The sequence below is a fragment of the Myiozetetes cayanensis genome, unplaced genomic scaffold, assembly GCF_022539395.1.
Source record: "Myiozetetes cayanensis isolate MyiCay16 unplaced genomic scaffold, myiCay2020 scf5-8, whole genome shotgun sequence".
Classification (NCBI taxonomy): Eukaryota; Metazoa; Chordata; class Aves; order Passeriformes; family Tyrannidae; genus Myiozetetes; species Myiozetetes cayanensis.
Window position 1 is genome coordinate 39,033,074 of NW_026087742.1, and position 23,461 is coordinate 39,056,534.

At 36.2% G+C, this 23,461-nt stretch overlaps 1 protein-coding gene across 1 annotated transcript in view; it reads left to right on the top strand.

Moving 5' to 3' along the window:
• The window catches only part of CNTN5 (contactin 5), a 590,743-nt gene that overhangs the window by 537,774 nt on the left and 29,508 nt on the right, over positions 1–23,461 (top strand). The window contains 3 exon segments of the mRNA XM_050333940.1: positions 1,001–1,121; positions 14,175–14,333; positions 14,769–14,918. Coding sequence (XP_050189897.1) covers positions 1,001–1,121; positions 14,175–14,333; positions 14,769–14,918 — 430 coding nt within the window.

A 23,461-nucleotide genomic window follows, 5' to 3' on the forward strand; every position in this document is an offset into this window, starting at 1 on the left:
ACATTAAAAGCATTTCCATTTAACTATTAAGACAAAAAAATTGCTTTAAAATGAACAAAAACACTTCTGCCAATTTGCCAAAATTGTTCATGCTTATATTAATTCGAAAACTTTCAAGGATTTTTAGGGCACATAATTGAGGAAGTAAACTGCAATTACTATAGTATGTGGTCAATGTGACTTTTTTTTTCCCTGAGTAGTAACTGTATTAATCAATAGTATATACGGACTTGGGTTCCCTAAATCTGATGGAGCAACACTCATTGTCTCCAGTAAGTTTGGATATAACAATTTGTTACTTTCAAAATCTCATATTATTGCTTGAATTTATGAAATAATACAGAGCTTTTTAGGAAAAGCCAGAAGTCCACTGTACTTTCATATTTTCTCTTTTCTGCTCATAATTTTGGGACATTGTAATTTGATAGAATTCTTAAAAGTAAATATTTGAACTGGTTCTCCCTTTATATTCTATAGATTTTTACATGTTTCAGATTTAAATACATACAGATTTCAACAGGAAGGATAAGAATCTCTTCATATTTTCTCAATCACATTTAGCATTAACTTCCTCCACATTAATAAAAATCAAACAATATTATCTTTAAAGTTATCTTTATTTCATAAGAGGAAGAAAGTTCTGAAATTCTAATAGGACTTTTTTAATACCAAGGATGGCATCCAAAATACTTCTGTTCATCTCGTTAATGAATTTCTTTGTACTAGTTTGGAATAATTCTCTTTGAATGTGTAAATATGCACAATGTGCTTTAAGGAAAGTCAAAGTTATTAGAAACCTGAAATCCCCTTCTTTAATCCCTATTAATAATTGTATAAATGCAGTGTTCTGATAATCCTCACAAGAGGGTATTAGGGCACATACATTTTGCAAGATGAAAGCTGCATTCAAGAGTTGCTCAAACCTTACAAAAACACCCTTGTGAACTACCTTGAACACAGATTTACTGAGTTTTAAACTGACACTTCATCCCTGTTTCAGCAAGCGTCCTCTGCAGATTTAATGATCAGGAACATCCTCCTGATGCACGCTGGGAGATACGGTTGCAGGGTCCAGACTGCAGCGGATACCGTGTCGGATGAGACGGAGCTGCTTGTCAGGGGTAAGTATGCTTGTGGTGCCCCTCTGAAAACATAATCACTGGACACAGTTGTACCAGGGAACTTAAATATGTGGGCTTCAGGGACACCTCTGCCTAGTCCTAAAATTTTATACTATTGAAGCCATTTGTGATTAACCTACTGCCTTTGAAAGCAATTTCATCTTAAACTGACCTGCAGACATTGCAAAGAGAAACAAAAGGCAGTTGGTTAATGGACATGGTTTTAAGAGAGATAACAGCACAGAAGGTATTCCAGATCAGCTAAAATGCAGACAATTAGCATTCACAGACCTGTGTAAGGTAGGTATAATGAGTTCTGTGCTTTTTTTGTGTGATATCTTTACATTTCATCTTATGGTCAAGCCATTCTCTCAGGTTTAGTGGTTAACAAATATTCATTTATTTTCTAAGAGGAGGGATGATACAACCTTTGGTAAAATTATCGATATGAAAAATGAAAGAAAAACCCATATTATGACAAGAATTTGGGGTTTTTTCACACATGGAATTGTAACCACCAACTGCTGACTTCTACTTTAAACCCAGTACTGTAATCTGTCAAATTGCTTTACCTCTCATTTAACATTCCTGATTATGCATAGGAACAGAGTCCTTTTCCTGCAGTATTGCAGATAATATCAAGGACACCAACTAGTTTAAAATAAAGCAGGGCACTAACACATATGTGCATTCCATTAAGCAGAGTATTTCTGCATTCTGGACCATTTGTGTCTCTGTGTGGGCTTGTGTGTGTTCACACACCACACACACAAGTATGTGCTCCGTGCCTGATGGGGTATGAGAACTCACAGTCCACTTACTGGCATTACAATTGGTGGGTCCTGTAATGTCAAGAGAGATAGATGCCTGCTAGGTAGCACAGCAGGGTAGCCTTACTGTGGATTATACATTTTTTGAAAGAATAAATCAAGGTAGATATTTTATTAATATTTTAAAGTATCCAGATAAAAAAATAAGCAGAACTATTTAGATATTATAATCTTTCAAAAATACTTATTCTATCACACTGCACAACATCTTTCGATTTGATGTGTTCCTATCCATCACTTTTAGGACAAATATATGCTTTAAATGATAAAGAATGTTTCTGGCTGACTGCAGGGCTTTTCACATTTTGATGAAAGTAATTGTTAAATATTTCCATAAAGACACTTTGAGAATTGTCAGATTTCTATGAGCTATGGCGCTATTGGGATGGTGGTATTCAGTTGACTCATCACAGACATGTAATACCATTTTAGCTGCCTTATGAAATCTGATTCATCCTTGTGGGTTATGCAAGACCTTATGTGTCACCTTTGGTCTGTCTCAGACAGGAGCTGGAGGCTCTATGGATAGGCAAGGCAATCTCAACTTTAATGCCAGTGAACTTCATAAGGACAAAAATCTCTTAGTCATTATCTAGGACGGACTGATCACAAAAATGTTTTTTAAGAATACTGGGTTTATAAATGATTTAATTGAATTTGCTCTACAAAGTCAAAGCTTCTCTGAGTAAGGGATTTGAGATATAAAAAAAAAAGGGCACTGTAAGCAATATCAGAATGTATTTATGTGTGTCTCATTACCATGTGACCATGCTGTTGAAATAAAAACAATAACTCCTTTGTAATGGAATTTAAATTCATATATAGTTTGCTTACAATTTTCTCCTTTTCTTGTTTCCATGATGGGATAATTACAGGATAGAGTAAGAAATGTTTACATCACTTTCACAAAATGATTTTTACTGTGTAACAGCTTTTGTCCTGATGTAAAATTCCGGTTTTATGAAATTATAGGATATGTTTGCTCTGCTGAAGTCATTAATTTCCTTAAGATATCTGTAAAATTTATGCAAATGAGGGTAATAAAGTCCTACAGTGTCAGTATTGCTTTCACCAAGAAATGTTTTGTTTTGTATTGCAGGAAAAGTTTAAAGCATATTCAGTGTAGAGTTGGTAATGATTAGTCCTTATAGACTTCAGTAGTTCAAAAATCCAAACTATTTATGAGAATCTAATCTATCTCTCCTTATACCTTTGCAGGAACTTCGTTTTCATTTCAGTATCTCTAATTCCTTTTTCTATCCCTTTCTCAGTCTATAGAGTGCACTCAGGGGTGAGCAATTTTGACACTGGTGATCCCAAACTGCAGCACCTTTCAAACTTCTTTAGGTTTAACTTTTGGTGATACCAGACATTGTTTAGGAGAAGATACCAGCAGATTTTTCAATAATTATTTCAGTAAACTGAAGAATTCCACCTGACAAACGAAGTCATCACCTATGAAGAAAATCCATTGCCACTATGCAGTAAAGTCTGTAATCCAAAGCTGTATTATTCTTTATATTCTGTATTGTCTCAAATTCAAATTTCATTCTGTGCATATTACAAAACATTCTTTTGCTTTAAATTGTACAGCCCGTGGCCAAACTGAAATAGCAGAAGCTTTGTTATGAACTTTTATACACACTGATGTAAGCAAACTTACAGCACATCCTTGTTCTGACCTTGCTCTCTCTCCTTTTCCCCCTGCAGAAAATGCCAGTGTTGAATACTGATAATATGATACCAGCATATAACAGCATTTCAATCATTACTTATATTGTAAGGTTCATCTGGTATTTTTAATATATCATTGTAATTCTTTCTTTAAAAATTTTTCTGCTTACAACATTTCTACAGGAAATAAATTGGACATACAGAATAAATTAGACTAAAATAATCTGATTTTCCCTCCTTTAGATATTTGTGAATATCAGACTTATGCTATTAGCAAACTGACCAAATTTATACTGAATTATGCATTCAACTGGTTCATTATTTTTAATCCAAGGACTGTTTTGCAGAACTTAATGACAAGTGACTTGTTGCAGTCTCCTCAGATAGAGGAAGGAGAAACAAACTCTTTTCAGACTTCTGTTGCTCGTAACTATCATTGTGATCTTAACAGACAGATGTTCGTCACTATATTTTTAAGCAAGTGCAATGTCTCAGTATCTTTTATTGTGGGGAAAGTATGGAGCATCCTTAAACCATATTTATCCTTTTTGAAACTATTTTTGCTAGTTACTCTATTGGAAGTTCCCCTGAATACATTCCAGGGCACTAACTGCGTCATTATTTTTGCCCTTGTTCTCCTCGGCTCTGCATTATACAATGGAAGTTAAATTACAAAAATACCATCCATGAAAGACTATATGGAGAACAGAGAATGAATAGTACCATGTAAATCTCAATTCCTTTGAGTCTAATTACGTACAAGAAGGCAATTAGTGGTGCAAGAAAATTTGTGGATTTACTACATATGTATGCATGTGTGTGTGTGTGCGTGCACACATGTAAGTGTGAAAAACAAATTAAGGTAAGACAGTACCAAGTTTCTGCTCTGCAACTTTCTACAATGTGTTACAAAATTTTTAAACCAAAATATAAATTTTCAAATTCACTACCCCACAGGTCTTGAATTTAGGTGAGTTGCAGTGAAATACATGCCTAATATTATTTCAATAACAATTTTTACCTAGTGAATCTCTTTCAGGAACATTACATGAGTATATGTGAAAAGATATTCTAGATCATGCTTGGACAAAATCAGGATTCAAGTCCCATCAGCACTTACTACTCAAATGTAAATACTTCTTTAAGTGCTTTGAAAATGTGATTAAACTATGTATATCAAAGTAAGAAAAACTTTTAGTATTCCCTAGCAATTTCTTTTTTCTAATGCTACCAATAATGTGAATTGTGGATTTCATTAAGAAGAGGTGTTCTGCTAGCAGCTGGGCCTGTCAGGTAGTACATTAGCTTTCCAGCTTAAATGTCTTGCATTTTAATCTTGGAGTGGGTTGTGAATGAGAAGTATTCTGGTACTCTCATGATAGTCAACAGTAACCTCCAAAGGTAGGCTATCACCTAAGTTGCAAAAGCATTTCCTCTCCAAAGTATAGCTCTGCAATTCATCATCACAAGTTGTTTTTATTATTAGGTACTTAAAAAAAATAAGGTATGATCTTTTATTCATCCATCTGAGATCCAGGATCCCCTCTAGATACACATATTGAATCTGTGGAGGTCTCCAGAGAGGTCCTTTACTCTCTGAATATGGGGAGGATGAGAGAGAGGATTTAGATCAAAGGTCAGAATTGATTTAAGGTAGAAGAGGCAATGCCAATCACTTACAACTTAGCTCAACTGCAATGGTCATCTACAAGGTAGGATACCTCTTTTATTGTGTCTCAAACTCGGACTTAAAATCACAATTTCTCCTTAAGAGCATGCTATACCTGCAGGTAATTGTTAGGTGGGATCAGAGTGTGTTCAAACTCTTTCTGAGGCAGAGGAGCCAGGAGCACAGAAATCAGGTGATAAACAAATGAGCACCTGTGTAGGGCATGTGTAGGATATGTAGGGCACAATTTAGAACATCTCCAGCAACCCAAATATTTGCTTCTTCCACTGAGTTTAGTCCTGTTCTAAAATTAAACAGAGATTTTCTCAGGGAAACCTGTCAATGGCTTCAGCCAACACACTGAACTGTGTACTGGAAAAAGTTAAATTAAAGGTATGCACCCTCTGCACCAGATTTGCCCTCCATCAGGGCAATGACACAGATAGTGTTAAAACCTTGAATGCCACTGCAGTATTTTTCTGGAAGACAATAATCAGAGCCATAACAGCAGAAGAAGGTATTTAAGCAGATACACCTCAAGGGCAACCAGAAGAGAGCACAGAGTCTGGTAACTATTCTGGCACCAGGCCTGTGCAAATGTGCTACTTCAATGCAGTCCTGTATCAAGAATTCTGTATGTCTGATGATCAAAGAAATAGTTTTAGTGGAAATGAATGAATACAACAAAAATCACAGCTGTGGACTTAGATTCCTGACACCTAAGTCATTTCCTGATTTCATTTAATTTATGTCTTCTGTTGTTTATTCACCCAAGGAAATTATCTGCACCATACCTGTTTGCCATGCAAACAAGGATGTTTATAGAAGAATATAGATACTCGCTACACAATCAACAAATGTTTTCCTCAGAACATGAAGTCAAAAGCTATTTAAGAAGCAGAAGTGATTTATGATTTTTATGAATGTCAACCCTGTCCTTGATATCAATCCAAGAATAGTTTTCTCATGTCATATGCTTTGTTTTGTCTGACTTCCAGCCCTTGCTTATCCACCCAGATCTTCAACTTGCAGTGAATATTAAGTAGCAGAGAAGCAGAATAGCAGAATGGTACAGCTTGGCTGGTTTTCTATCTATCATTGGCACACCAGTAAGCTGAGCTGTCTCCGTACTGATTCTTCACAAAAAAAGTGATTACCAAAGCAGAAGGCTCCAATACAGGATAAATATGCATGCCATGTTCTGACACTAATGACATGATCACAAATATGGTTATCAAACACCAAAGTACCAGCCAGGAGACTTGCCTCTCACAGATGTCTCAGGTGATCTTGTAGCCAGCAATGTGTCATCTTTCCTCAAGACAATACCTGCTTGGTGAATTAATTTGTTTTTTAAAGCATGTCTTCCAAAAAAGGACTTATTATATTCTTATTTCCTTACCTATTGAAATCTGAGGCTATCTGCGCTTTCATATTTTCACTACAGATGGAATGAATAGATATCTTCACAATCCTGTGTTTCCACCATGTTTCACTGTAAAGACATTGAGAACACCAAATACTTATATCATAAATAGGTTGACAACATGAAGAGGCTGACCCTTATTACTTGCATCAATCCAATTAGCTACATTTAAAAAGGTCAACAGTATTTTTCGGTTTGACTCATCAGTACAAAAGCTATTACTCATAGTCTGGGAGTTTTTAAAGAACACCAGCAAAAGACATAGAGATAGGAAAAGGTTACTTCTTGCCTATGACAAAGCAGAGCTTCAAATGAGTTCATTATAAACTGTGTGTTTTAAGAGCAAAAGATGGTTTTTTATATCTCTGAAAGCTACAGTGCCTCAATCAATGGCAACAAGATTCCAGTATTTTAATATTTATTTATTAAATGAAAGATTTTTATCACAATAAAATACTTGTTTGGGTAACATTCAATTGTCAAATTAATTCCATCAAGTGTCAACAAAGGTAGAAAAGGTTTACACTACAAGGTAACTAAGTCTAAGAGAGTGTAGCAAGTTTAGTCAAGTTTTGAATTTGAAAAGTTGACTAACAAAATGTGCCATTTTCTATAACAAAAAAAAGATTTCAAATAAGTAAAATATAGAGAAATTATTTATGCATGTTTCCTTCTATTCATCAGTCATCATGTTAAAGATCATTTCAGCACATCTAGTCCTTTTAATAATTTATATGTTTATATGTTTATATATATACACATACCACTCTTTATAACTACCTGAAAGGAGGCTATAGTAAGGTGGGGGTCAGTCTCTTCTCCCATGTAACAAGCATCTGGATGAGAGAAGATAGACTCAAGTTGTGTCAGGAGGTTTAGATTAGATATAAGGAAATATTTCTTTCCTGAAAGGGTGGTCAGGCATTGAAATAGTCTGCCCAGGGAAGAGAAGAAATCACAAGTCCTGGAAACATTAAAAAGCCATATGGATGTGGGATTTGAGGACATGGTTTGGTGGTGAACACAATGGTGTTAACAATTGGACTCAATGATATTAGAGGTCTTTTCAAACCTATATGATTCTGTAATTCTATTATTTTATAAAATTATTTTATGAAAACATTTTATATAATACATATCTATTATAAAATACTTTTTAGGAGAAACTGGAAGATAAACAATTTATTGGTGTCAGCTATATTACAAATACACCTGTACTCTCTAAGTATTAATACACTTAACTTTGTTTCCAGTACTATTTCATTCATCTACACTTAAGGATTCTAGTGGATTCAGATGCCATTTATTTTCTGGGTATCTTAGTAATAGTTTGTTCACTGTTGTTCACTTTATTGCCTTTTCACTCTTACTGCTCAAATTATTTTTTCTATTGTTATGGATGCCAACATTTTTCCAGAGGGGGGGAAAAAAAAAAAGTTCAGTCCTCTGAATTCTCTGCATCAGTGTTGTACACTCTTGGAAAGTTATTAGCATATACAAAGCTAATTAATACAATACAAATATTAGTACAAAAAAAAAACATGCAGGAAGATTCTTTAAAATTTAGTGGAAAATCAGCTTCCTTTTACAATATATAACATGTATTTGAAGACTGTGCCTTGGGAGCTAACTACATACACTATGCATACTTACTGTGAGTAAAATGAGCATTGAGATCAAACAACTACCTGAAGCTGTAAGATCTTGAAATGGAGCAGAGAGCAATCCTGTAGTGTGAAGGGATGAAAGTCTTTGTGACTACAATCTGTGGTATAAGAGTACACATTTTGTGGTCTACAAATAAAATAAAAAGGTTAAAGCTATTAATCTTGTAGACTGGCAAAACTACCAATCAAAGCAACAAATCCATCTCATGCTATATTTTTTTAGAAGCAATGTTTCCTCTGAACTCCACTGACCTGGAGCAAATATCACGCAGGAACTGCTGGTTAGTTTGACCACCCAGCCCCTTTCTGTTGTGATATTGCCAATAAAACTTAAAGACAAGCACTTGGGTTTAAAGGCCTTCAAACACAACATTATTAAATGGAACGTAAACAAGGTCAGCAGATTCTTCCTGGTCCTTGAAATTACATTTGAGCTGTAATAAAGGCCAGGAAGATGCCTTGAGCACAGACCCCATTAATTGGACTCACAGAATACGTCCACAATACAGAACTGCTCCCTGAGGCCAATGGGTACAACAGAGTTCCTATTCACACAGTTGCATTCCCAGTCCCCCCTCCTATCAGGAGAGCATGACAAATTGCCTGTTAGGATCTGCCCCAGTCCACAGTAATCCATTAATTGTGCCAAAGCATTGGTTGGAAAATCATAATTTCACAGGGTTGGCATTGTGATAGGGGCTGGCTGTTACCAGAAGACCGCATAGGATCAGGGCTAGAGCTCAGATCTGTACTTTGGCCCTCTTCAGTGCATCAGCTAAAACATTTACAGCATTGTAAGATAGTAAATTACTGTAATGGAAATAGTATATTACTGTAATGGAACATCAGCCCTTTAGCCCACAGATTCCAGATCAAAATATTTCCAGCAATTTGATCTTGTAACAAGACCCTTTTTTCTATAATATTTTTAATGGTATGAAAGGGAAAGAGATTCATATCTTCAAAACCTTTTTTTTTCAAGAGTTTAAAAAAGATCCTTTGTTCTAAGAAGCTTTTTAAAAACAACAACTTGATTCATACCTGTAACTTCAATGAAAAAACTGCCTGGAAACAAGTACTAAAATACAGATGAGATTTAGTGATGTTTATTAGCTCAGTGCTTGAAAGAGACACATGTAGTCCTGGGAGTGCTGGTACCCACACTAGACTGCAGAGAGTGAAGAAAATAGCCTGGACCAGAACTAGGAGAGCTGGCAAGGGATGCCCTATAGCTCTGAAGGTAGTCTATGCCAAGGAAAGAGACATTTCCAAAAATCAGTCTATTATTGTATTTGGGACCTTCTAGCAATGTCATTCATGATGCAATTCATAGCTTACTAGTGGTTTTACACCTTAAGTGAAATGTGAGTTCCCTGCACTGTCCATACATTTTGTGTCAAGTTACAACTGCCACTACACAAATATATAGCTCAGAGGTTATGGACAGCAGTCTGGAATCTGAGCTCACAACAATCAGCAGCCTCTCATGGTCGTTTCATCAAAATTCACTATTTTTAGGTTAGTGCAAGGCAGAGAATTTATCAGGGCAACGGAACACTGCATGACATAGGTACCACTAAAGAACTTCTCAGGCAGGACACCAGGGATTTCTCTTGACCCTCATCCCTGAAATGAGTTGAGACTATTCAGGCTGAAATAGTCAATCAACACCTTCTCTTTCTTACCTTCCCACCCTGAGTCTAACCTCCCTGTCCATCCTGATGTTGGCTGGGATACAACATCTCCATCTGCCCAGGACCCTTATGTACCTTACAGGAACCACTCAGGTACCCACACACAGAGGGACTGCAGTTATGGATGTATCCACTAAAACCATAGTGTCTATAGTATCTACTACACAACAAAATTTCTCTCCATCCTCTCATTCTCCATCATGTGCAAATACATCATCTGTCATAGCTGGGAATAGCAAAAGGAATTTCTGCTACTTTTATGCACTTCTTCTGCTATTCTGTAGTTACTGCCTCTTACCCTCTTTTTCTTGACCTCTTGTTTTCTTGATAACAAACCAGTGCACCTTGTCATTCAAAAAGCAAAATCTTCGGGTGTCAAGAAATCTGTGTTTGTGAACTGCTATGTATCAGGTTTCTTAGTTGTTTTGTAAAAGTAAGAATTATCCTGGTCAGGTAGCAATGGAGTATATCAGCACATATTCTAGGATTCACAGGAAAGAGCACTGCCTCACTGAATGACTACAGCTATTATTGGTAATTGTTTTTCAAGAACTCTCACATTAACATTGTACCATGGCAAGCAATCTAACAACCTCTCAGGATGATCATTCCAACAATAAAAAGATACATAAAACAAATTTCCAAAATGCAGTCATGCATGTCCTGAAATGAAGTACAATTTATGGAATTGCTCTGAATGGAGATAACTGACTAATGTCCTTGACACTGGGTTTCCAGTGCTCCTAAAGCTGCATAACAGCCTATCACAAATGTCTTCTTTATGAAGGTCAGCTGCACTATAGTGCATTTGTGACCAGTCATTTGCTGTGTAGTTTCCAGATAAGCATTTGAGCAGACCATGCATTTTTTCCTCAATTGGCTATTCTCAGCTAAAAAATTGTTTCAGAGATCCTGAGCAATAACATAGCCCTTGGGAGAAAAGCCTTTCTGTGTTAGCCATGTGACTGACACCATGAATGATTACATCCAAGCATCAGATTTAATGAGATTTCTACAAAAATGAGTGACATCTGCATAGCACTCATATCCTGGCTAACTGTCAAACGTTTGTCATCACTGAGGCTTCTGTCCTTTATTAATCTACTTTCAAAAATGCCTGCTGTTCGAAATGGAAATGTTTTTTAGCAGTCACTCTGCAGACTGTGTTAGGGCACACATCTCCGAAAGCATAATGACACATTGTCATGCCTAGGAATGCATTTTAAAGGCTTAAATAATATAAGAGAACTCTGACAACAAACTATATTGAGAATTTATCAGGCGATGTCTGCATAAACATATTTTACATCCTTTAATATGAGCAAGATTCTTGCTCTTTTTCTATAATACAGTGGTTAGAAACTCTTTAACAACATTCAGAGTGCATGGGAGAAATATTGTTGTAGAGGAAAAGTACTAAAATATTTCTCTTTAATTTTGTTTGTGTTTGGAACCATGATATAATTCTGGGCCTAGGGGTCCAATCCAGTAAAAGCATATGATTGTATCAAAATTCCAGCTTACGTCTCAACTTTCCCTCGTGGCTACAAATAAAAATTTCACTAATATTTTCCTACATCAACAGATAGCCTGAAACAGTAGAGGATAGATATTGAAGAATCACCCTATTTTATTAAATTAGCCCCAGGACTTTCTATTGAGACAAAGATCTGACCTGGTGCTTGCCATCAGAGAACAGGAAACACTTGGCAGGAAGGTAGGAGTGCACAGGACACATCTTTCTGCCATGTTTTCTCCCAGGAAGAAAACAAGACCTTTCCACTGCAAATGAAGATGGGACTCCAGAAGGCCAAGGGTTGCAAGGTGTCCAAGGGGTGGCTCCATCTTATTCCAGTCACTGCTTGCAACTCAATGAAAGACATTGACAGCAGCAAAGTCAAGCCTGGTGAGCAGGGAGAACAAGAGAATAGGAGAGTCCCTCAGCACTGAAGCTGCTCACCACCCATGGAAATGGAAGACACTCTTCTTCCTGTGGCCCAGAGCCATACCCCAGGGTCCTGTGGAGAAGACTGCAGAGCACTGTAGAGACAACATTCTTCCATTATACATCCATAGTACTAAACTTTACTGAATTAAGTAGCTCAAATTTCAAACATTTATTTCTCTCCCTTGTTCCTATTATTTCCAAATGTTATATATTTCCAACACTTTAATGTCAATTAGTTGCTTGTAGATCATTGCCAAGCAAATAGAGGCAAGTGAATAGCGTAAACTGCTTTCTCATTTATAGATTCAATGTCTCTTTCACTCTGAGGATATTGAGTCCAACTATTACAGAACTCTGATCCTACTCCTGTCATAGTCCATGTAAACGTGCTTTTGTTGAAGCCATATCTGAGGAAACATAAAGCTGTTTGCAGCTGCAAATGACAGAAAATCACAAAAACTAAAAATATTTCAGTAAATGGATTTTTTTAGCCTTTGATGTTCAGATAAATTTGTTTCTATTCATGGACTGAGGAATCTAGCCAGTAAAAGATTTGATTGCATGAAATAGCACTAAAATAAAATAATGCTGAGCTCAATAGTGCAGAAATCCTGGCTGCAACTTCCACTTCAAATGGAGGCACCAGACCCCAGTGTTTGCCGTCCTGATCTGCAGGTGCTGAGCTCTGACAGTTCAACAGTTGGGACCACACCACTCACCACAGTTCATGGGATGGAGGTATTCAAAAGTCTCACTCCACTACAGCTGATAATACATGCAAACAGCATTGGGCTCCCTCAAAGTGTAGCAGCAATGACTTTCTATTAATGGAGTTTTGTTTCCATCACCACCCTTCCCGCAGTTCTCTTTTGGGAGAACGGGTCCATTAGTGCATTTCTGATTTCACAGTCCTCCATCTGTGTAGGAGCAGAAGCAAAACATCAGCCTTCAACAACAAAAGGATGGAAAGAATTAGAAGCCTCTTAGATGCCAAAAAAATCAGATTTTTCATAAATAATTATAGATATTAATGATATGAATATTTTACACAAGTATTAAGTCCTATCCTTCAGGACTTATATAAGCTTTTAAGTATAAGAAACCATAAGAGAGCTGTTTGTTTTACATTTATTTGTGACAGAGACTCACACTTCCCCCTAAACTTCTGGTTAAAAGCAACTGTGGAAGAGGATCCTGAACCAGGACAAACTTGCCTCCAATTCAGTTTGGAAAGTGCAAATGAACCATGTTTTCAAACACCAGTAATATCAATTATCAAGTAGAATTAAATAAGAATATTATGGATGGGACTGGGATGTTATAGCCACATTTTTCTTTGCAAAGTCATGTTTGTTGCCAGAGACCTCCCTTATTGCAGCAGTCACATGGCTGATACAAATGATGATTAGCATATTCTCATTTGGTGCAGCGAAGTAGAATAAATAATCCTTTAATTTTCAAAGTAAGAAGTCACAGTGGGGTTTTTTGTTTGTTTGTTTTTAATGGTCCCACAGTAATTTTCAGCTTTCAAAACATTTGGGCTTGGGTTTTTATTTTGGTTTTAATAGTTTTTAATCAAACAGTTAATGGACTTGCAGTATGTTAGTAGCCCAGTCAGCTTCCCTGAATGAGTGAACTTGAGAAAAAGAATGAATGTTGTATTCTTGATTCAGTTATTAGTAATATTATTGTCTTCATGAAGCACGTGCACTTGTGCTTCCTTTTGCTTACTATCTATCTTTCCTGCTGACAAGTCTCACACAAAGAGAAGATGTGATTGTGACTGTTCAGTCTAGCCTGGATGCTTCTTAAAGTTGCCCTTTTTTCCCTCTAATTTTAGGTGCAGAATAATTATGGTGGTTTTGCGGTGTTTTTTAATCTGTTTCTATTTCTAGTTCTTCTGTTGTCACTCTGTCAACTTAATCGACGTTCACCCATGCAGCATTTAAAGCTAGCAACAATTGCAATTTGCCATCAGAAATCGTGGAAATGAGGTATCTCTATGATGTAGCACTGTGCATTGTAACTCTTGTATTTCATGGACATTGAACTCGGACTGGGTCCCCACAGAAAGCATCTCCTGTATTATTACTTCTCATCCATGATGATGGTGTAGTCTGTTTGATTATTCCGCTTTATTTCTAGGTCCTCCTGGTCCCCCAGGGGTTGTAATAGTGGAGGAAATTACAGACACCACAGCAACACTCTCCTGGAGTCCTGGGGCAGACAATCACAGCCCTATCTCCCTCTACAACCTGCAAGCACGCAGTCCATTTTCTCTTGGCTGGCAGAGCGTAAGAACAGGTGAGAGAAAGTTTAAAACAGCACAAGTAGACTGTTCAAAACTCCTGAACGTCACAATAATAACCACTGTCAACTACTGGAACAGATACTCATAAGAGAACAGTGACAAATTAAAAGCACTGATTTTTTGTGTTTTTTTTTTCCTTTTTCTCATTCCTTTCATGTTACTTAGCAACAGCTCTGAAAGGACAGCACAAAGACACCTGCCAAGATGCGTCTGTGAATAAGCAGAAAGCTCTCCCCTAAACTCTTCAATCTGTGTCTTTTCAGGAGTACTACAGTGCCAAAAACCTAGCTGCGATTTCTGACACATTAGATCCTTGATGTCAATCATTTCTAATGACCATGTTGTATCACAAAGTCCACTTACTATTGAGATCCTGCATGTGACCTTCAGATTTCTGAATGACCTTCGCATTTCTTTACTCTCTACAGTTCCAGACCTGATAAGTGGTGACATGGAGTCTGCTATGGCTGTGGAACTGAACCCTTGGGTGGAGTATGAGTTCAGAGTAGTAGCAATGAATAAAATTGGGACTGGAGACCCAAGTGCACCATCGCGAGTGATCAGAACAAATGAAGCAGGTAAGGAAAGGATAAAAAGGTTATTTTTACAGCACTATCAGAAACAAGGACTACTTTAATATAATAATATATCTAATCTCTTCCCACTGGTACACACCTGTGCACTCAGTCATCGCTGTCCCAGGGTGATATTATTTATAATGGGGATCCAGACTATTTTTTAACTTACAGAAATTTCAAATAAAACCATTTCCTGCAGTCTTATTGCATCTGGGCTGCCTTAGTTTTCATCTTCCACGTAAGCCACTGCTGCCTTCCCTCTGATAGACTTCCAGTGCTCTTCAGCTGGAGGCTGCTTGTGTCTTCAAACAACTGCTCCCAAGCAGCCTCTTCCCACACATTTTTCATAAAGGTGCATAGAATTGTTTTAGCATGATAGAAAAGTTATAAAAAGCTGCTTAATTTGAAATACCTTGTGTTCTAGGTGGTTTTTTTGTCATGCACACCATGAACAGTTATTACATTTAAATAAATTTCATTATATTTCTAGGATGGTAGCATGGGAGACCAGAAAAAACTGACATCCTGTTTGGGTCTCTTGAAAATTGCAATGGCCTCATAAGGTTTGCAATCACTGACAGTAACTTAGGCAGAATAAAGGGAGATAAAGAACTGGGAATCTGAGAAAAATCCCCAGGCAGCTAGAAAGACATGTTTTAATAGGCAGAAAGAGATAGAGATAGGATTTAGACAAAACCTCAGAAGAGAACTCCAAGTAAGAGCAACTTCAGATTATTCTTCATTCTGCTTCATTATTTAGGAGGTCTAGATAGATTTTTTTGTTTTGTTTTGTTTTGATGTTTCTTTAGTTGAATAATTTTTAAGTATCTTATTGGTCTTACAGAGTAGAAGAGAGCCAAATTCAAAGATTTACTTGACTTTGAAAGCATAACTGATTGTCTGGTTATAAATATTGTGGACAAATACAGCAATTGTGTTTCACTGAGACTTCATTTAAGGGGAATTATAAGAATTACAAAAATTACAAGTGACAATGCCTTTCTCATTCAGAAAGAAATTGTTACATTCTAAGATATGTTAATATTATACTTCAGCTCCATAGTTAGCCCCTCTGTGTTTATGCCTTCCATAAACATTCACAGAAAAATGTTCAGGCTGATTTTCTTAGACAGAACCACAGAATCAACTGAATCACTGTGGCTGAAGGGATCTTGGAGGTCTCTACTCCAGTCTTCTCCTCAGATCTGGGTAAATTGTCTTCAGAGCAAGCTGCTCAGAATTTTGGCCAGTTCAGTCTTCAAAATCTCCAAGAACAGAGATTACGCATCCTCCCTGGGCAACCTGTGCTGGCAGTTAACTAATCTCATTGTGATTTTTTTTTTCCAATATATACAGTCAGAACTCTTCCAATCTCAGTTTATGCTCATAAACTGTCTCTTGCCCTTCTGCCCTGAACCCCTATGAAGACCTCATCTCTGTCTCCTCAGTGACCTCCCTGCAGGCACTGAGAGCTGTTATTAGGCTTATTACATCTCTGCTCCAGGCTGAACAAGCCCAGCTCCTCCAGACTCTCCTCACAAGCCAAGTTCTCCAGCCCCAGTATCCCAGTGGCATTCCCTGAACTAGTTGATCAATGTCTGCCTCGTTGTGGCACCCAAAATGGGATGCACTATTTCAGATGAAGTCTAACAAACTTATTTTCAGTTCTAATAAGACTTTTTTTTTTTTCTGCTTTAAATGACTGTGTAGTTGCTAGCTGGTATTAAATCTCACTGTGCAACCACAGAACTGTACTGGAGTGATTTTATTCCCATTCTTGCATGTTGAAGGATGTTTCCTTTCCAACTCTCCCCCTCATATTCTTCAAGCTCCCCACAGTGTAAAACTTGATACCCTTATAGCAAAAGCTTCAGATGCTCCGTATTTTTTTCCATTCAGAAAAGGATGAAATGAAAATTAAATAAAAAGGACAAGCTACTTTCATCTCAAATGATTTTCAAAAAAATACGCCTTATTTTGCCACCATTATTCTTTCCTTGATTTTCACTGGCAGTGCAAATTCTGCTGGACTCTAATGTTTGAACAATTTCTCTATTTATTCAGATGATATGTATCAGAGAGGACAAAAAGATTCTGGAGAAAGTTTATCCTATAATAAATTGTACCCCTGGGATTATGCTCTTTCAGATTGACGAACATTTTTCCTGTTTTTGAAAGGATGGTTCAGTATTTTAATCAACCCAATGCATTTAAGCTGTGAACTAATGTTTTTCTGACAAGTTTGAAAATACTCAATTTCATCTAGCTGTCATGTTTTTAAGCTCCTTCTTCTTTCACAGTGTTTACAAAACAAAACCTGTATTTACTAAAGCATATTCTTATATCTCAAGTGAAAGTCTTCTTCATGCACTTCATTCATCCGTTTTCAATATTCCTTTAGACAATCACTGCTACTTTACCTCTGTAAAAATGAATTGATAAATCATGACGCTGATCAGTAAAAAACAAGACTGTGAGAAAGACAAAGCATACAGTGTGCAATGTATTTTCATCCAGTGCTTGGTGTTAATTTCTGGGTAACATTCCACTGTTATTGCCACAGGAAAGAACAGAATCTTTAACTCAGGTGGCAACGATCTGTACTCCAGTGCATGGGGCTCCTTCTGATAAAGAACTCTGGAGCTGATAATAATGCACATCTTCTTGAGCAATAAATTAGCAACGTACTAATTCAAATAATAAGAAGGCCATACTAGATGCTCACTTGCACTTTCACCTTTCCACTTAGGAATACCTTTTTCTGCTACAGCTTCACAAATGTCATGTTAGAAAAGAGTGTTTTGTAGCATGACACTGAAATCCAGATAGCTGCCAGTAAAACAACTGAACAGCTTTCAGAGAAATTGAAGTTGAATTTATTTGGTGTGCCCGCTTGTTATGGTGTAGCATAGCAGAAGCCTATTGCTATTACCTCAATTTTGAAAGATCTTTCTTAAAGAAAAAGTTTGGTTTCTGTTTCAGCTGCAAATGGTTTGGGGGTTTAGAGTGGGATGGGTAATAAAAAAAGATATATGTAGGTTCTGTTTTTTATTCTATAGAAGGAGTGAGGAGATAGAACAAGAAATAATTTTACAAATCATTACAAGCTTCATAGAGTTGTAAAGTTGGAAAAATAATACAATAGACTCTGCTTTAAACAAAGAACTAACTAAATAAAAAAAATCCCTATCTGTTACACATATAATTCTTTGAAATATGGCATGCCTGCTTATAATTTGTATGGCACTCTTGAAATGTCAGAGGCTTCATGATCTGCTTCATTCAGGCAGCCACTTTTTCTCATCTCCAGATATGCCTGAAGTCCCAACCCTGTTACATCTGTATTCTGAAATGCCTTTCACTGATTTTCTGAATTATTATCCTTGGTATAGTTTCCAGATGCTAAAGAGACAGGAAACTAATAATAGTTTTCATTAGGTTAAAACAGGTTACATACGGTTTTTCAAAGTAGTACCTTGTTTCCTATCTTAGTGAACCCAGTGACCCATTATTTTTTGGAATCTCTCTATTACTAACTTTTTACCTGAAATCTTCAGGGAAACTATTAACATGTCTATTAACATGATGTCTACTTCTAGTACCATAGTTCTCAGTTGTTAAAGGACATGTATGTTAAAGAAAATCATATTTCAGAAAGAACATGAAAGAACTCTCTTCTCATGACCCAGACAGAGTAACCTGGCTATTTGGAGTGATGGTAGATGTGGTCCACAAGTATAAGCAGGCAGGTTGCCCCTGCACTAGGTAGGAATGCAGAAATATCCATCTCCCAGCTGAGAAACGAACTGTGACTCCTGTTCACGTAAGAGTTGAGACTCACCAGGCTGAATGTGGATACCTAGATAATTCAAAGAGAGAGAAAATGTGGGATTCTGCTCCCGTTATTTCACACTTAAATAGAAATCTGCATTTGTAATTTAATGGCACCAGAAAATTCGACTGGAGACTAAAGTCTTCGTCTACCCCCACACCTGACCTATTTTATCACTTCTTCCCCAAGATAGTAGCAACATCTTCTATTAGTCCATTATCTAAAAATACCTATGGAAATAATACTTTGGATGGTGTAAAGAATTCAGCAGAATAATAATCAGGTTTCCACTTGTTTTAATTTTTTAATTAAACTAATCTTGTTACTTAGTTCATATTTAGTTAACATGATTGCTTTTCATAGCTACTTTCACTGGAATGGGTAATGCCACAATTTTCTGGCACATCTAACTTATAGCCAGCTGCTGCATCTCTTTCAGTTCTAGCCTTGATACATATTTTACAGGTCCACAAGGTGCAAAGAGCCAATAACACGAATTTAAACATGCCTGGCATTCCACTAAGACAGTCAGGGCATTTGAAGCTGGGGGGCAAAACATCAATTACATTATCTATTCATGGGGAAACATGGGGAGAGAGAAAATTGAGTAGAATCAAAGTTTGACCTGATAATCATGCATGCAAACTTGATTTTATGACATAACATTGTAATGCACTCTATTAGTAGCAGATTGTTTACAGGCTTTATTTGTAACAAGTCCTTATTTTCCATTAAGTTGCCCTTATTTTCAGCTAGAATTTCTTTCTAGCATAACAAGAAATGACTCTGTCTCAGGGAAAAATGTTACCTAGTTTAGACTGTTTTATTTTCAGGATTTTTTTAGTTTCAGTTTTTCCCATTATCATAACAATTTTTGCACAGGAAAAAAAAAAATTGGTATCCTGCTGTATTTGTGACATTTGCAGATGATGGCATGGGCTCCTAAAGCCTTTGTAGAAAATGTGGGTTTCCATGGAGAAAAACAAAAGAGAAAGTAGACTCTAATTATTGACTGCATTGAACACAGGCTACTCAAACATTGGAATGCTGGCTCAAATTAATATTGGCAAAGAATCCCAATGTGTGTGTTACTACAAGATGTATCAGAAAAGCTAATGCATTGGTTCTCTGGAATATATGTATGCCACAACATTTGAGATTTCAGTCCTTTATGTGGAGATTTAGAGACTAATCAGGACGAGACCCGCAGCCACATATGGTCCTCTTGTTAGTGAATAGAACTTAATTCTATCTCCTACATAATTAAAAATATTAATACAGAGGAAATGAGAACAACATTTCAGATCCTGAGACCAGTTGGGTCTCATCCTTGTTTTCCGATAGTTGAATATGTGTGTTGTCCATTTCTGAAGTGCTGGCATGTTTTACATTTCACTCCTGAACAGAGATGTGAGTTGTTTTTCTAGGAGGGTGAGAACTTCAGGGCTGGTCTTTCACACAATGAAAGTGTTTTCACTTAACTCCCTGTGTTTCCTGAAGGAGATATATACAGATACACACATACATACATATAATATATAGAGAGAGTAGAAAGCAACTGAGAATAAAAAAACTGCCAATTGTGTAATAACTTTGATCCTCAACTAAGAGGTTCTGCCAAGCTGAGGACAAACCCACTCTTCCCTACCCATACCTTTTCCACAGTTAAGAAATGCTTCTTTTCAATCTATATCTGTATCTAAAGATATAAAAAGATTTAAAAGAAATAAATAACTGGAACTCTACCTGGAGCAAAGTTACAGGTCCTTTCTTAAGGACTAAGGCCAAGTTTATTAATTTATCTCCCAGAAAAGTGTAGCAATATTCACATTTTGCTTCATTTGCTTTATTTGACAAATGTTTCAGAATTTATACAAAAAATATCCATGTGGAAATTATCTTAAAGAATATGGGATTCAAGCAGAGTAAGAAAGACCTTGTAAATAAAGTGTGGAATTGGGATTTTGGAAACCTGGAGTCAACTGCTTATAAGAAAACTGTAAATTTGGGCCGCTCAGATTAGCATCTCTTGCTCTAAAAACAGGACATTAGTAAGACTCTTATTTCTCTTGGTCTTCCCTAAATCTCACCTATTCCCTATTAAAGTATGGGGACTAAATGTAACTACAGATTTCTAATGCAATCAGTTATACTCAGTTATAATAAGTATAATTTTGGCTGGTAAATACTTTTGTTTTGCACAAAAATTAGGACACACTACAAAATTAAGAAACTGTCATTTCTCTTCATAATAAACAAAACACATAGAATTGAAACAAGACATTTCCTTGGAGAAAAACAAAACAAAACAAAACAAAACAAAAACCACAAACAAACAAACAAAACCCAAAACCAACAAAACAGAAACACTTTAAAATTATTAATTATTAATTTAATAAATTTTTTTTAAATTTCTTTACAAGACTGGAATGTCAAAAAGAACATGATCTGCTTTACAAGTACTTTTAGCTTTTCCAGGTTTGGTGTGATTTTTTTTTTTTCTTTCTATCAGGAAAGAAATCTAGAGCTAGTTTAAAAGGTTTTTTTAGTTCACTCACTGAATTAAAATAGGAACTTTGAAATGTTTTTTAAACAAAATTTTTATTGCTTTTATTTAGTAAAATAGAAGTAAAATAATAATTTTGGATTAAAATTAAAAATCTCTTCAACTCAAGTTGAAATACTCTCATTTGTCTTTCCTGTTTTAATTATTCTATTTTTAAATAAAACTGAAGCAAAATAAAAATTTTACATATTTTCAAAAACAAATGGCTGTGCTTCATTTGTTATATCAAAATGAAATATTTAATAATTTTCAATATTTATCCCAAAAGTGAGCACCAAAAATCTTTGAATAAGTTAATCTTTAAACTCCACCATTTTCATTAAAAAAAAACCAAAAACCAAAAAACATCCCCTCCCAAAAAAAACCAAAAAACCCAAACCAGAAAATCCATCCACCATGCAGACCAAAGAGAGTAGAATTTTAAAACTCTGATTTAACTTCAATTTAATCTTCTTAAAGCACAGAGTAGCCTTCAAAATTTTGGATACAGTCGAAGCCTAGAATGAAAGTGATCATCTACCCCATATGTTTGTGGTTTCATAGCTATGGTATTACCCTGCACTTCAAAAGCTTCTCCAAACTTTACATTTAAATACAGGTTAAAAATATACAGGTGACACTGTCAGCATTTTTCAGCACTTTATAACCACTGCTCCTATACACAAAATCCTCAGCTGCAACAATTCTGTACATACATTTTCTTCTAAATTGAATACCACAGCTTTTCATCCATAGCTTGTAATAAGATATACATGAATTATTAAACAATTGTCCATGGTTTCATGTATAAGCTTTACCTTTCCATATCACCTTTTCTTCATTTATATCTGAAGTATCCTGTCAAATTCTCCATAGGACTGCAAAGGACTACATTGTCCATGACTGCTCTTAGAGAAAATGTTAATGATTTTTTGTTTGGTTTAGAGGAGATGTTTAATTTCACTTTCATTTTCACCATATCACAGTAATTCCATGAAAATAGAAAAGCATAAGAAAAAAATCCTGCTGTTTGTTCAAACAAATCAAACTCCTAGCAAAGTCATTTAAAGATTTGTTTTGTTTGTGTTAAGTGGAGGTTGCAACATCAACTTGTGCTGGCATCCGGCCATTATTTACTGTGAGCTGCAGCTAGTCACCCTGTCTTTCAGAACACAGTTTTTAGTAGTATTTGTTGTTCACATTACCAGAATGATGGAGAGACCTGCCTTTTAACTTCTGACCTTACCAGTGGCTGAAAAAAAAAAAAAAAAAAAGAAGCTGACCTGATCCCAAAGAGCTTACAGTCAAAGGATAAAACAGGAGACAAGTGAAAATAGGTAGCTGGCAAAGGGGCTAATGAGAAGGCGTTGATCAGAATCACAGACATGACAACCAATTCAAGCATGGTCACATTTTATGACCCTGAGGACCAGTCTTAAGCCAAGGAATAATTCAATTTCCAGTAGGCGACATTCTCTCATCTTGCTGTTAAATGAGACACATTAACATAGCAAAGAACTCTTTGCTACTAGTTGGAGTGTATGTATTCAGAAGAAATAATACTGAAATTCTCAGCTTTGATAAACCCCCAAAAAGAGGTCCTAATGTCCTTGTCCCCTAGGTACATGTATCTGGTGTCCAGGAGCCAAGTTGAGGCTTCGTACTTGCGTATTTGGTGCAAGTGCATACCCATGAGTGTCACTGCTGAGAATTAACAACATAAAGATTGGGAAGTCATTAATTAGATGGCAATAAACCTAGGCCATGAGTGAGTAAATTCAGATATAACACCGATATAAAGGTGATGCTGATAAAAGGTTGTCTGATATATAACACCCCCCCCTTGGTACCTGGCAAAAAATGGGTGTTTTTTAATAGCTTTCTTCACTTAATAGTTAGTCATTTCAAAATGTCCCCCTCTCACTGTGTATGCTCTGCTTTTCTTCAGTACAGAGGAAATTTATTCTTTTGACACATTTATTCTTTTAATGGTTATTCATTTGAAAGAGTTTCAGTGTGTGAATGTACATTTTAGTTTGGTGCAAAAGAAATTCATCGTTTTGACAGTTTTATTCTTGTAACGTTTATTCATTTAAATAGGACTGCAGTCTGCAAAGCTGTTAACAAGGAAACTCTAGAAAGAGGACACTGCAGGTTAAATAACTC